Source organism: Lathamus discolor, chromosome 1, assembly GCF_037157495.1.
Source record: "Lathamus discolor isolate bLatDis1 chromosome 1, bLatDis1.hap1, whole genome shotgun sequence".
Taxonomy (NCBI): domain Eukaryota; kingdom Metazoa; phylum Chordata; class Aves; order Psittaciformes; family Psittacidae; genus Lathamus; species Lathamus discolor.
Genome location: NC_088884.1, coordinates 27,283,583 through 27,300,370, shown reverse-complemented (window position 1 = coordinate 27,300,370; position 16,788 = coordinate 27,283,583). Strand labels below are relative to the sequence as shown.

At 36.7% G+C, this 16,788-nt stretch overlaps 1 protein-coding gene across 1 annotated transcript in view; it reads right to left on the bottom strand.

Moving 5' to 3' along the window:
* Positions 1-16,788, bottom strand: part of CERK (ceramide kinase) — a 40,557-nt gene that overhangs the window by 11,290 nt on the left and 12,479 nt on the right. The window contains exons 4-9 of the mRNA XM_065665360.1: positions 15,835-15,960; positions 15,227-15,290; positions 11,877-12,022; positions 4,148-4,222; positions 2,432-2,584; positions 1,532-1,637 (exon numbers count right to left, since the gene is read on the bottom strand). Of these exons, the coding sequence (XP_065521432.1) occupies positions 1,532-1,637; positions 2,432-2,584; positions 4,148-4,222; positions 11,877-12,022; positions 15,227-15,290; positions 15,835-15,960 (670 nt within the window). The remainder of the gene's footprint in view (positions 1-1,531; positions 1,638-2,431; positions 2,585-4,147; positions 4,223-11,876; positions 12,023-15,226; positions 15,291-15,834; positions 15,961-16,788) is intronic.

The window sequence follows — 16,788 nt, the reverse complement described above, 5'->3', positions numbered from 1 at the left end:
TCCTTTAGCCTTTAGCTTTGATTGCTATACTTATATAATCCCTTTGTAAGAAGTAACACCCTTCACATGCCTCACTGATTTCAATTAAACCTGAGCTTTGGCTTTGTCAGCTCCATCCCTGTGTGTTTAGGTTATGTCTCTGGTTTCTTCCAAAGTAAACCATTCCACTTGCACCTTCTCTTTACTTCTCAGATACTTGCTCATTCATATTGGTTTTCTATTAATCATTCTTATTCAAGTTTCTGTGTATCAAAATGGGCTGTTCTTTTGCTTTGAGAAATTACCAACTCTCCTGAGTCTCTTTGTCCTCTGGGGCAGTCTCCCATTGAATCTTGCCAAGATTCCTGAATAAACCAAAATATGCTCTCCCAAAGTTCAGAGCTGCAATTCTTCCTTTTGTCTTGCTTACTTCTCTCAGGATTTTAGACTCTGTAATCTCCCAGTCACTGCTGCCCCCAATTTTTACATCCCCCACTTTCCTTTTCTGTAACAAGACCAGCAGAGCACTTGTCCTGGTCAACTTGTCAATCATCTGCACAATCACTGCCATCACCACGCTCCAGAATTCTCCTAAATGGCTTGTACCCATCCCTATTTCCCTTCCAGCAATTATCAGGATGTATAAAATCCCACATGAGGCAGCAGGTACTCTCTACTCTCCAGCTGAGACCTGGATACAGCTTTCTCCCTCTGGAGTTTCTCCTGCATCAAGGCACCAGAGGGATCAGAATAGTTCATTCAGCTAGTACTGGAGACCTTGATCTGCAGTATGTCATAGCGCTAACACAGCAGAATCTCAACAAATTCCATGTAGTTTCTGGCCAAAGATTCTGGCTCCTTGGTATCCTGCTGTTGCATTTGCTGCTGTAACAACTACTATATGTCTGATAGATACATTCATATATAAAGAAGAATAAATACTGCTGCATAATTTCAACAGGTGAAAGCAAAGAGAAAGGAAGGAACACTGGGAGACTGAGGAAGGTTCCCTGGTTGAAGAAACAAGTGAAGAATAACACACAGAATTTATACGGCATTGTAGCTGTCTATAAAAAGAGTGCTAAATAGGGTGATCACTGAGGACATATCCTCAGGACAAGCCATGCCAGCTGTTGTCGTGGCACTAAAACAACCACCAAAATTGCTAGATCCAATTACAGTGTGAACATTTGAGAACTTCTGAATAATTATTTCTATTTGCAGAAGCCATGAGGCATCCAGACATTAAATTTATCAACAGTAACACAGCCTAGTACCCTCAGCACCTTGTAAGTGGGTACCATGGCTCTTAGACTGGACACTGTTCTTCATTTAAAATTGTTGGAGGAGAGGGAACAGCTAACAAAGTCTTATTGCATTTCACATTTCTGTTTACCTAATAACATGGTGCCCTCTTTAATAATGTCAATAAACCTCTTTTACAAGCTTGTGTCTTTCAGAGTAAGTGTTCTGATATTAGAAACAACATTTCTGTGACATCTATTTATGTACAGGCTGCATGTCAGATATTCAGAGTTAAACATTAGCCTACCCAGTTCTGCAGGTATATTTATCTCTTGGAGATCCCAGTGTGTGTTTTGCTGGTTGAAATAAAATTGTTCCTTCATAGTAATGATGAGTAAGAAAAGTCTTGAAGCCTATATATATATATAAAAAAATATTAAGCAGCATTACATCACTATAAATCCACATTGCAAACACCTCTGCATACACAGAATCATAGAATGGTTTGGGTTCAAAGGGACCTTCATAAGAGCTGAGTAGAGGGGCAGAATCACCTCCCTTGACCTGCTAGCCACACTCCTTTTGATGCAGCCCCCTCAACTTTCTAACATTGGCCAACAGTGCCATTACTACTCAACATCTTTGAAAGCCAACTAACATTTTAGCTATATATCACTATCAAATCTTAAAACTGGCCTAATACTATTAAAATTCTGCTTTTGCATCTTCTTTCCCTAACACAAGACAAATCAAAGGCGGCAAAAAAATACTCTCCAGTAGTATAGAATTTATCCAGATATTGGCTAACTAGGCTAAACCGCTCATCTCTATGATTAGTGCTGGAAGAAGAACAAAATTAACAATTCATTCCATCACCTGAATGTCCAAGACAGAGGCATTCTTACCTTTAACTGACTGAAAAGAATGTCAAAATGATTAGTACAGAAGAGATACTACTTCTTAGGTAGATATCACTAGGTCATATATATTCAACACAACTTGAAGAAGCACACTATAAATGTTGTCCCCAAAGTTATGAACCTCTACATAATGTGATCCAATGTACGTGGTACTACAAGGAGTTTAAGATCAGGTTCAGTCTGTTTCTGGTGTTTAAATGCTTCAGAGGAGGTTGGTTTGGAGAGAACATCAACTGTTCTGATATGTTTATGTGCTGACAAAAAAATGCAATAATGACACAAGTTACCTGAGTAGTCATATCTCATTGGACCCATCCACCGCTTCTTTTCACTATCTTTTAATACATCTCCATAAAAACCATAACCCAGCAATGACACACAGTACTTCAAAAACGTGTTGTTATGATGTACAGAACAGACATCCAGAGGCTGACAGTCACCTATGAAAGTTAGAAGTGCAAGGCTGAATTAAGACTTCTTTTGTTTGCAGCTGCAAACATGATAGTAACTTTAATGTTACAAAATCTAAAAAAATTAAAAAACATTGTATTTATGTCATATATGTCATATATCTATATATATTGCTTACACATGCAGAAAGGGAAAATAAGTTTTAATACTAATTTCACTAATATCTAAAAAGCATTATGCATTAAGTGAGAAGAGATAAAAATGCTAAAAATTTATAATGAAGAACATACATTCATTTACCATGTAGCAGTAAGTGGGGATGTTATGGAAGGGATCAAAGTGATCTATACATTTACCGGATACTACTTAATCCTGTATGTAATTCTATGAGATTATATGTCATGATATCAGAGGATAATTCAATCTGGAAGGGGCCTTAGGAGGTTCCTCATCAAACCTCTCACTCCAAGCAGGCTCAGCTACAACATCAGATCAGGTTATGCAGGGCTTACCCAGTCAAGTCCTGAAAATCCCTAAGAACAAAGCATATATCACCTCTTGATGTCCTCATAAGGCAAGCTTTGGAGTGGTAGTGGGTTTGGGTGGGGTTGGTGGGTGTGTATATTTACGTTTAATAATCCAACTGAAGTCTATCCATCTCTCTAAACCTAGCCCAATGGCCTAAACTCTATATACACTGAATAGAGTTAATCGTAAGTTAGTAATAGAGAAGCACATGTGTAAACTTGTGCAACACCAGCTCCTAAACCTGTAACTGTTAAGCATACAAGTGATAACGAAATAATGGTCATCATCATTACACATCATCATCTGAACTGAAGACTACCTTGCACAACTTTTCAAATTCAGTATTAAGAACTGGGTGACTATGGTTCTTCAGCATGTAGCATATAGGATGGACTGAATAAGCTAAACTGCCTTCTTCGGCCCTCATGCAGTTCAGGTCCTCCATTACTAGAGGACTTTGAGAAGTGGCAATGTTAGCATCTCTAATGATGACGACATGTCAAAAAACATTTACTGAAGAGTAATTGTTTTTCTTCCCTAGTTCCTCCTCAAATATATGACTTACAGATGGTGAAAATGGGAAATTATCAGCTAATTCTGGGCAAGCAGAAGCCATATTTCTAACTTGGCATGGAAGCACTGAATTGCACAGGACAATTGGGTAACTAGTACAAAGTGCAACTATTCAAGTGTACATGCACTTGTCATAGCTTCCTTTAAGAGAAAGAGAGAGAAAGAAAGAAAAAGCGTGCAATAACTTACACTGCTTATTGTATTTTACTGTTATTTTCAAAAGCATGCGAGAATGCCTGAAAATTTCAGCACCAGAATAAAGCTTCAAAACATTATGATCCCATGGAAACAATGAATTATAGTGGAGAAGGCTATTTATTTTTAACCTCCTGTATTCCAAATCACTTAAATCGCAGACAAAAATTTTATATTTCAACTCAGCCATTATGTTCAAATTGTATTTCACAGACACAGAGAAAGAACTAAATGAATTAGTGGTTTAGGCTATTTTCACCATTTTCATAATGAAACAGTGAACTGTGATCACCCACCTACAATAATATGAAGAGCTGATGTCACTGGATCAGAAATGCCAACAGTTGAATAGCATATGCAGTCTGTTGATCCTGAAAAATAAACAACTAGAGATTAATTAATATCCTTTCAAAACAAGTTATTATGGGCACGGTTCTCCAAACAAAAGCACTACATTCCTTTGGCTTGCCCCTTTCTATTTTATGGAACAAAGTAAATACAAGGATACCAATATTATGAATTAAAAGGTAACTTTCCCTCTCACCCTCCTCCCCCGCAATAAGTAGAGCTGTTTCTCTCCATAGAAAGTACAAATATTTTCACTACATAAACAAGAAATAGTGAAGGGAAATAAATTAATTCACATTAAAAAAAATAATCAGGATTACATTACATCTTTTATAGTGATTAAGGGTGGAGGGGAAGGAAGGCATATACTGATTCTCCTCAAGATTTTTTAGTCATTGAGATCTCATGAAAAGAAATTAACTGATATCCTGTTTTTTGGGGGGGACAGATCTAAATTCCAGGCTGCCTACACCCTCTCCTCCAGCTGCATCTTAAACCAGAAACTCCTGCTTAGTTCTATTATTTGAAAATTAGTAAATACTTGCATTCAGTAATTAGTTTATAGACAGGTGAGCAAAGTGGATAGTGAAATGCCTTTACAGTCTTGAACAAAAGACCTACAAGAAGAAAGGGGGGAAGATTTAGGTTTCACCTATATTCTGTCTTTGTAAATAACTACCTGCAGGCAACTCTGCAGTCAGTGCATCCATTCAGTATTTTAGGCGCTGGTTAGAGACAGGAAATTCTCCCTGATCCCTATAAAAAGCAGTCTAAGAGCCTAATGTAGGGTTCTGATTTCTGCTCTGCAGCAGGGACTTGGAAGCCGGGGCCAGACATACTAAATCACACTTGTTGCAATACCTAACTCCAAATTCATCTTGTAGCTTCTCCTATCCCTTCCCTGAAATTGAATTTCTTTAAAGCCAAGGTTGGATATCAGAAAACAAAGTTACTTTCTTCACATACAGGTTCTCAGAATTGGTACTAATATACTAGCTGAAGAGCAGCTCAGATACAGCGTACTTCACTTCTGAGGCCTAATCAAATTGAAATAGAAAACTGAAAGTGGAGGAATGAACAACCACGATTTAAAATGCACTTTTAGTTCTTTCTCACTTTGAAAACAGTCAGGGCATATATAGTTGTCAACAGGAGCAAAGAAAATCCTTTCCCCTCCAACTCTCAGGAAATAGACACCACTTCCCCTACCAGCAAAGGGCATTGAGAGAAGCTTCTATCAACCAAATGTATGCTCTCTACAAGGCTGAGGTTCAAAATGGTGCAAGTGGACCATGACAAGTACATGCTGTTACACAGGAAATGGGACTCCAATTTTTCTCAGTATTGCAACAGAAAAGGCACTCAGATGATGTTATTACACCACATTTGGAGTTTTAGAGCCAAAAATATTCAGTAGAGTATTCATACTGAAGCTATGCTTTACTGCCATTTTTTTTCAGTTTCATTTTGCCTTCTACACTTGCGAATTTCCATTCGGCAGAAAAAAAAAATCTCACTACTTTTGAGAAGAAAAATAAATAAATAAATATAAAATAGCCACTAGAAATAGCCACTAAAAGGTCTGACCTGAACTTTTACTGATGAACGTACAACATTTCATCCAACTTTTCTCATTTCTTAAAGATCTGTCTGCATTCGGCTTCTAGAATTACCTTAAGTCACATTTGTCTTGATGTAAGCAGAATTTCCACAGTCTTACACTATAGAATCATAGAATAGTTAGGGTTGGAAAGGACGTTAAGATCGTCTAGTTCCAACCCCCCTGCCATGGGCAGGGACACTGTGCCCAGGTAGGAGAAGAGGGGGGATTCACTCAAGCTACATTTTGACACTGAAGGCTTACCTCCCTTTAGTATTCTGTAGTCAATTAAAAGCTGATTTATCTGTTGGAAAATTTTATAGAACTTATTATTATTTCCATTTGTTAACTAGCAAGGGAGGGCTAAAGTTAGATCTGAAGCCTGAAATTAATTCTGAGATTCTAAATAGGAGGCTGGGGAAGACAACGACAGTGTTTAACACCTGCCAAATCATTCCTCTTTCCCAGACGTGCCAGTGGAGTACCAACTACAAGCAGCAAAATACTGGGGTTTTTTCCTCTCTCAGGGCTGGTAGTATGCAGCAACAAAACCAGCATCATTCCTTACGTACATTCTAATAGAATATAACTGGTCATAACACCACACCAAGCACGAATCTAACAGCACTAGTTTAAAGGTCACTAAAATGTTCATTATGACTAAAGATTTGTATCTCTTTGAATACTTCATAACCAAACAGGAATTCTAGAACAATAGGTGGGTCTTGAATACTCTACAGGCTCTAAAATCTATACTGACCAGATGCCCCCTGCTATAACATGGATTTAGATGCTCATCTTACCTGCAGACACCTAAACATAAGCAAGAAAATTTGAGTATCAACTTCAAATTGTAACTCACCCTAAAGGGAGTGCTGCAGATTACTCTGCTTGGCTTCCAGCTGCTACTCTAGCACAACAGTTGTCTTGCACAGGGCTAGTGCATTGCAATGATAGTGGGACCATACCACCACATGTAGATAGCTGAATCCCAAACTAAATGTCCAAACTCTCCCAGCTAAAGAAAGCTCTCATCCCAGGTATTTTGGTATTAAGAGTTTACTGAAAATATGAAGTGTGTAGAGGGCACATTGACTAGTCTTTGTTAAAATACATATAATTACTTTGAATCTTTACCATGTATTATGTACACTAGAGCCCAGTTTCATTACCTGTTTTAGCTAAAGTCTGTCTGTTATTAGGAGTTATCACAGAGCCACATAGTTCTTTATAGGCAAGCTCTTCTACATCTTTTCCCTCCCCAAACTTAAACACTACTTTTATTTTAAATAAAATTTAGTAATTTAAAAACTATCAAGGAAATCCTTCCTTTTAATTATAAGGAGAAATGATCGAGATATGTATTTAAAATATTAAAGAGTATGTACTCCCCACAAACCATTTTTGCAAGATTAAAGAAACCAAAGTGATGGACTGCATTACATAGAATACAGCACAGCTAAATCCCCAGATTTCCCCTTTGCATGCAAATATTGCTAGTTATTTGTGAGTAGACAAGTTATGCAGACAGGTGCTCAGATACCACCTTGCTAGCTTTAGTCATAGAACCACCAAAGCGATAAACAAAATCTGACGATTTACTGGTTGTACAAAGAGCTCATGCCATTGATGCTGCAGACAACCCTCTCCCCCCCTCCCAAAAAAAAAAAAACCAAACCCAAAACCAACCAACCAAAAGAGCAAACTCAGAAACAAAACCACCAAACAAAAACAGAACCCCAACTGCTAGAATTACTAATCTGAAAAATTATTAAACCAGAACACACACATGCTGTGGGCTTCCAGGATTCTTTTTCGTGCCTTTATTGATGGAAGGCTGCACAGATTTCAAAGAACTGGAAGTACTAAACTGAGCATGTGACAGAAGTAATTCAGCTAGATGTTGATGCTATAGAAAAGAGCAAATTTAGTAAAGATATAAATACTTTTAGTGCTCCATATGAGATACCCTTGACAAGGGCAGGTGCTTCCACAGCACAAACAGAATCCTCAAAGATAAATTAGCATGGCAACAGGATTCTGTACTGCAAATGGGTAAGATTACTTCAGTGGGGATCCCATACATTTGAAGTATTTTTGTGAAGTCACAATGCACACAGTCACCTCATAGACGAAATACCAGATGAATCATGGTGATGACTGAGTAAGTGCATGCCCTTGTGCAAGCAGCACTGAGAATTTTGAAAAAATCCATATGGTGACTTTTCTGGGAAGTGACTTTCAAATGACAAGGATCTGACACATTCAAAAGTAAGTGCGGAAGCTGCTGTTACAGGGAGAGATAAATGGCCTGGGCATACAGTCATGGTCCTACTCAGAGTTTACACACCTTCCTGTGCTGTCTTTAGTATTCTCAACTTCTACAGCCACACATCAACGTGCTGATTATAATCACGTTGCATGCTTCAGTCCATTAGAGTTTGTACCTTGACCACAACGAAAGTGAGAGGGATCTGGATACACTACATGCCTAATTCAGTATATCAATTAACACTTTGTATCTACACTTTACTCCATCCTCCCTAGTGCAAGGAAGATCTTCCCCCTAACCCTAGGGTAGACTGGCAGACTTATTTGTTTTTTGAAGAACAAATGCATTAATAATACGCCACAGTACAGACTGAAGTAAGATTTCATTTTCCTGCCTACTCAGATCACAAGAGTATTTAACACATGCTCCTTTAGTAAAGAATCCTCCATCTGCAGCTGACAGCTTTGTCCTCCTGTTCTATGCTGGGTTTAGTGAGAAAAACAAATTACTTCCCCTTGCTCCAGAGAGTATAATTTTAAAACTAAAACATGTGGATGAAACCTCAGTACCACGTGTCATAAGCGAAATGATTTTCTGGTTTTAAGTTCTATAGAGGCACTCTACCACTCTGCAGTGAGAAACCATGGCTGAATGGGCTTTTAAGGCTAGATGACACTAAGAGGAAGTAATAACTAAACTGAAGTTTTTGTAGGTGTGCTGACTTGTGGTTACCACATTGCAATGCAGAATTTTGGTAGGTTGCTACAACCTCTAAGTACTTTTAACAGCAAATCTCTTTACAACAGCACTCAGTCAATTTACAGCAGCAGATTAGAAGACTGGCTGCAACTAAGGGAAATCTGGAAGTTAAAACTGCTATTTGAGTAAAAGCTTTACTCATGCCAATAAAAACATAAGTTATTTCATAAAAATGTACCATAAAACACAAGAATAAATGATACTTTTTAACCAGAAAACACCCTAAGGAAAGACACACATTTGTTCAAGGAAAAGAAAAGAGGGCCAAGCAGGGTTTGCTCCAGAAAGTCAGTCATGATTTAGAAGTAGCATCCAACATTAATAAGGAAAAAAGAGCCTGCACAATGGGATTCTGCTTATGAAATAGAGCCAATTACTCAGAAATGGTTACATAGAAGAGAGCTTTTTAGCATTAAATCTCCTTCATTTGTAATTTTAAGCCTTTGTGTAAGTAAATTGACAATTTCTGAGCAAAGATTAAGTTTGCTGAACTGTTAGTTTGAATACAGACACAGTTTAATCACAAACGCAAACCACAACCTGCCATGCTTCTGTTAACACAGCTTGACATTAGGAAATAAATGATAAAAAAAAAGGGGAAAAAATACCAATTCAGTGCCACCTTACCCGAGGCTCCTGTCCTCACTGAGAAGCTGTCTCCATGTATCAGAAGACACACAGAGCCTTAGAACTTATTCTCTGAACTATGGGTTTGTTTCCAATATCTATTAATGAGATCTTAGGATTTTTAGAAAAAGGTTGGTTATAAAGGACTAAAAAGAGCATCAGGGATGAAATTTTTCTAAAAGCATAGTTTATATTTCATTATTCCTTTTGACTTGCTGTATTTTAGGACGGTCCGTTTAGTTAAAAAAAAAAAAAAAGTAGTTTTTAAGGATCTCACTTACTCTGGAACAGACTTCTTACACTAGTTAGAGAACTACAGGATCTGTTGGGGTCACACAGTCAGAGCTCTACATCAAGCAAATATGAACTGAGAACAGCTTTATCACGGACTTGAAAAAACCCCTCTTGCTGTCTTCCTGACCATCTGCAATGCATGGGTTTGGCTATCACATATACAACTAAGGTTCCTGCGATGACTACATGTGTTAAGAAAGAGTTCAGATTTGTTCAGTGATTTGACTCCCTTTTTCAGTAAATAAAAATTTTCCCATATTTTCAGTAATGGATCATTTTAAATATTGTACAATATACAAACAGATCAAGATATGTATTATCCTCTGTACCTCCAGAAACTTAATTAACAGAACTTCATCTTGGAGAAAATACTTGAAACACAGCACTGATTACAAGGCCGCACCTCATGTTAGTTCAAGGAATGCAGCATGCAGTATACATTCAATAGCAAACAGCTACAATGGACAAAGCAGACAAATACTGAAGTATGTAAGAGAATACGTAACATAATACATGTTAGCCATACTAAAATATCAGTGAAGAGCATACATTTTGGTTGCGACTGGAAAAAATGCATTAAGAAATTGTTGAAAAACAAGGTTAGTCTTTCAATTTTAACATGCTTATAGTTAATTTCCTAAATCCAAGGAAATAGATCTTAATATTGAGGTTCTGTTTTTTCAATTGTATGCTTTTATGGTCTCTAATATCACAAGTAGGCAAAATCTTCTGAAATCAACCATGTAAGCAAAAACCTTTAGTTAAGAACTTCGCCCAAATAACAGAAACAAAGGATAAAGCACTTCAAATTCTATGCTTGTTAAGCTTACTATACAAACTGATTTTAATACAAAGTTTTAAAAAACAAAATTAGAATATACTTCTATATAGTAAATGCCATAAAGAACCCTTAGTGTGCTATCTTAAAAGCAGAATGAAAAACTGTAAGGGGATATCCACATTGGAGCTTTGAGATATCTAACTCTTGCTGTACTGCAAGCAGAAAGGGTTAAGCTTCTTCCAAGCAACAATTCAGACTATTTGGGTTTGGATACATTCTTCACAAAGATACAAGTATAAAATTAGTCACCTAAAGCCTGAGGGTATTTTTATAACCTGTGCTAAATTTTCTCATAAAGTCTGTTATAGTTTAGTCGGATGCTCATAATGTTTATTTCATATCACAGTTTTTTAATTCAAATCCCAAGCATCTGACAAGACAGAGAACAGCATAGAAAAGACACTGAACCATCCATTTGTCTTCACAGAGTCCTCAGAATTGCAGATGCTATTAATGAGTTACAACACTGAATTTAGTCGTGGAAAAGAGAGTCATCTTGTAAGTTCAGTCTTTGAGGAATTTTTAGGGACCAATTGGGCAGGATGAAGTAATGCCTGAGACACCAAATTGAACAAGACTGATACAAAGAGTGCCTATGGTCAATAAAATTGTAAGTTTATCTCCAAAGATCCAAATTTCAAGGATGAGTTTGCCCAAATGCCTCTCAATGACAATAGTCAGGACTGTCTGAAAAATCAGCTGACATGGATATGGAGAACTGTGAAGATACAGCACCTCTAAAAAGGGGCAGAAACTGCAACTTGGTTTGGAACCTGAGAACTCTTCCTCAGCCATAGCTGCCCTTTGATTTCTGTGATGACAATGGAAGTGGGGAAGAGAGAGAAAGGAAGCTTTAGCAATTTTTGGAGTTTGCCAGACCAGTGGGAGGTTCTCAGTACAATTCTAACTAAATCTGTGGAGCACTTGGAACTGGAGAAACACTTATCAGGTCTGTTCAGTAGATTTCACTTAATATGTTCAGATGAGCAAAGGTACTACTTTCAACAACTTATCTTGTATTAACACACAATAAGCCACACACACTCAAAAGAAGTAGCAATTAAATTCTAAAGTTGCACATTAAGATTTATTTCCTTTACAAAATACCCCTCCCCAATAAAATGGCATGTGATCAATAATTATACCAGGATACAAACAGCTTTAGCTAGGTGTCTTTATGGAATATCATTGCTTGTATCTTATGCCTAAATTCAAGGAGTTATGAATATTAAGAAATTTCAAGAATAAATTAATAAAGTAAACTGAAAGTTAACCCTTTCTTACCAGCAGGAATTATGCCAATCCTTATATTGCACTGGACTAATGGTGCTTTGGGGTTATTTTGATCTATGCCAGAGTCCTTCTGCATTCTTCCAATGAGACCATGCATCACTTCACTGAACATGCCGTCCCCACCAACACAAACAACACTGCCAGGAAACACAAATTAGAATGCACACTAACAGTCAATAAACAACACAGCAAGTGTTCTACTTAGGGCATGCACTGGGCACATCAAAAATAGCTGATTTATTCTTCTCTTCCTTTTTAATGTGATATAGTTGCCCACAGTCAACTTGGCAGTTACAATCAAGCTACACAACTGCAAAGGCATCTACACATGTCTGTAATGGTAGAAAAAAATGTTGGAATGCAACCTAATATCTTTATCCTTTATTGCTGTGTGCAGACAGACAAGGATCAGCAGAAATTCACTATACAAGGGAAACACTGAACAGGACTGTACGTACAGCTTTCCAAGTAAGTAAAATGGAAATAGCATATCTTTACTAATAGTGAAAAATTAAGCTAATATTTGTGGCTTCAGACAGAAGTATACTTTACAATATTAATTTAATAGGGATATATGTTATATAAAAGTAAAAAACCAGAAAAGTGCATGCTTGCATTTTCTTTTGAACATGCTGAGAGCCCAAAGAGACAGAAGTCATGTATATCTACATAACCACCCATAGTGAAACAGAGTTCTAGATGCTACCAAATGCAATTTCGTTTTGCAAACTTAATTCATGTCAGAGCTGATGCAGCAGCTACACAGATCCACAATATGTTAAAGCTCAGCAGAGAGTTTTACAGCAATATACATTTCATGCACAGTGATCAAATGCACACCATGAACTCCAAAAGCATAAACTATTTCAAATACATTTGAAAGGCACACATGACAAATCCAAAGTTATGCAGGTAGTCCCCAGCACACATGTTTAGGAATGCTTACTGTTATCTATAGCAATCATTTTCAGTGCATAAGCTAATACTTACTCTTCCACATAGTCAGCAACAGACAGTGCAGAATGAGCATTTGTTCATAGGACAAGTTAGTTTATTTAGTTTTTAAGTATTGATGATTTAAGTCTACTTATTATTATATTTTCAGCAGAAGCTTGAAAAAACCCAGTCATTTTTTCATGAATGGGAAGGACAGTCTTAAAAATACACACTGTCCAATTCTGAGTAAAGACGTAAGAGACTGGGAGAGAAGGAAGAAAAGGATGTTTGGTTTTCATTTTTATAATGAATTTATCATCTCATAGCTTAACTACATTATTCCTCAGCTTTAGTCTGTCTCATCTTTCTCTGCAGACTCTAAGAAAGAGGTGGAGTGGACAAAAATTTCCATGTCAGAACACTACTGAGACAATATTTACCTTGAACTGTCTATAACAAACACTATATAGAGGCTCAGAGACGACAACAATATTAGTGTCTAGACCCATCAGATAAAGAACTTCACATACACAATATCAGCATGACCAAACTCAAAGCAAAAATCAGATGTGAAATGCATGCACGTGGAAGCCCCTAGCAAAGAACTATTGTAAGAGAGATCTTCTTAGAGCAATTCTTACATTCTGTTTTTATTTTTCTAATGCACTACCATTTCAATTTTTAGACAGATGGCAAGAGTAAACTACACATGCTAAAAGACTTCAGGAGAGCCGAAAAGAAAATGAGTTTTAAAAGATCTATGATCCCTTCTAATCTCAACTATTCTATGAACTAATTCAAAAGCTAGGAAAAAAAACCACCAACCTGAAACAGTTTTAGAAAGGCTTGTGCAGTAGGCATATGGGTAAGGAAGTGATTCACACATGCCAGACTTATTCTAAACATGGACAATACCTGCACAACATTACAGCATAATGTGGTTCTATGCAGCAATGTATGAAAACCTGCTACATTGCAACTGAATGAATATTTGAAGTAACTGAAGAGAAGCTGTTCTGTCACTAAGCTATTAGATTAGTACACTTGCCATAAGAAATTCTTTGGAGATTTCTCTGGAGACTAAATGAAGAAACTCATCACTGAATGAAAAGAAAGAGCCAATCTAAGAAAATAGGTGAACAACAACTAGATGTAGGAATCCAAAGAAGATTTTCCTGTACATGTAAGGAGTAACTTGTAGAAACATGTACTTATGCAGTTCAGTCATTTTTAAAATCTTCCATATAGCTACGTGATCTGTTATTTAAAAAGTAGTATTAATACAAGAACTCCTTACTAACATCACTGCTCACCACAGAAACACATTTGAACATGATGGACAAAATACTAGGCTTGGAAAGACAGCTTGTAGTTCCCAGGCTAACTGCCATTAAGGCCTAAATTGAGGATGGAAGAATAACAAGATTCTAAAAAGATGCAGTGCTCTGGCCAATTGTTAAGCTCAGTCATGTTAGAAAGACCAAACTCCACTCCTCAGAAAGCAGGGGGAGCAGTCTAGCAACAAAGCCTGTAAATGTAGTTTCTTACTTCCACAACTTATCAACATCATGCCCTCACCCGACTTCTATAATGCAGATAGATCTGCTCCCCCCGTAAAAGTGCTCTGAAAAGATACAAAGTGTTTTATTTGTGCAACTTACCAGTTTATATGTACCTGTCAACAAGCACAACAAAGTACTGTTTCTATATTCTCTAGTTATAACAGCTTATCTACATAGGTTCTCCATATATCTGCATGATTTTCCAGCTATGTAACTTGCTTCATGCCATGAACCGGAAGCTGAATGCCTAGCTTATTTATTAAAATACTCTGCTTCTATAGCAGATTTAATAATGGAATGCAATTTCACAATTCAATTAGGTCTTCTTTAAAAGAGTAATTCCACAACAGAACAAACACAAATAAAGCCAAATTACATAGCCATTATTTGAACAGTCCTATATAGCAAGAGGAACTATGACGCTTTTATAAACAGTTCTTGTTTTTCATACACAAGCTGAATGCTACTAATGCAGTGTTCTGGACTCATGTATGTATCAAGACCACCTTTACCACAAAATATTTCAGGGTAGCTTTAGGGCTATCAGCAAATGCTCAACTTCTGGACAAGCAGAATTAATCTTACATTCATCTTCTGAACACAGATCTCATGAAAACATTGTTATACTACACTTGAAAATACTGTGTGTTGAACAGGTTTACTGAAACACTTTAGTTTTCCTTTGATACTCCTTAATGTGGATCTCCTATGGAAAAGTACATGCCCCAGAATTTTCAGCTGTTGCAATAAACTATCAGCAATGAAGACTACTTTTAGAAATCAGATACAAGGACAGATCACAGAATATATCGACTCGAAAAAAAGGCAAGTGAGGTTACTTACCCATCATATTTATTAATATTAACTTCAAATAGATTGTCCTTAGCATGGTTAGCATGTTCAGTTACTATGAAGAAATAAACACATTAAAATTATATGTAAATAAAATGCTATATAATACAGTTATAGAAATTTTATTATTAATTCATTAGGATTCTATTCATAATGATTCTATTACCAATGCGACCAATAGCTTGCCCATAAAATGTATTTCAAAGGACTGTGTGCCAAGTAAAGATTTGAAAGACACACTCACTGCAATACATGTCAAAAAATAATTCATTACAAAACTGTGCAAATGAAAATTGTTTTTAACAATAAAACTGGAAGAGAGAAGAAAGGCAGCATCATATAAATGAAAAGCTCAAATAGCTCAGAAGTACCAGAAGTTTTAGTTTAGTAAGCAGAAAATTGACAAAAGGCTGACATTTTCTGGCTAGCTATGCTTTAATTAGAAAACAGTCCCATTCCTCCCCCCAACTTAGCTTCATTTCCTTAGTAAGAAAAGGTAAGTAAGAAAAGGTAAGAAACAGAAAGAACCTCAGGTACCGAGACGTGTTTAAAAGGGTTCATACTGTGTTTATTAATAAATTAAGATATTCATCACTCACTAACAACATCAGTGGAGATAGAAGCCAGACTGAAGAGTGGAGCCACTTTCTGCTCATAAATCCTCTTCCCTTGTCGTTTTCCTCCATAAGGATTAATATACACAAGCAACTGCTTTGGTCTAGATTCTGCAGTATGGAAAAATATTACAATATACTACTTTTGTGCACAAAACAAATTTAACAAGCTATACAAAACCAAACCTGTAAACATCAGAGTGAACACACCTTTTGCAACTCTTTATTAACAATTGCAACTCTATAAATCTTTATCAAAGTGCTGTAAAACCTGCTTCATCTATCCTCTTTATTATACTGAGGATATTGACAGCATTAAACAAAATTGGTAAGAAGACAGCAGGTGAAATTCAGAATATTTTTATCTGACCATGTCTTGCATTCTTAATTATGTTATTCTTGTAGAACTTTCCCACTAAATTACATTAGTATCACAGGCATACAAGACAAAAGGCAAACCAAAGGCAGCAATAGTACCTTTTGGCACCGGTGAGTGAAGCACACATAGAAATGCTTTTACATTAATTTATTTAAACAACATTCTTGGCTTTTGTAATATAGATACAGTGTCCTTACCATGGAAAGGAAATATCTCACAAACTACGTACTGCACAGCAAGTGCTTGCCTTATAGCGTGTTAGCCCTTACCTCCAGAAAACGCCTTTGATACTGTTATCTCAAGTTTGTCCAAGTAGTTATGGATTTACATTGGTGGTAGCAATGAAAACAATTACTACACCTCTTTACTAACAGATACACAAAATTGTAATGCTTCCTGCACCTAGGGAGCCTTCATTTTTTTGGATAGAGCACAAAGACCTGTTAACACATTCACATTTCCTCGGGTGGAATTCTAAATAATTATTTTAAAAGGAAAGAATAACCGAGTTAAGCCAGCACACCTACATAATAAATCTAGAATGTCTGAAAGGCTTAAAG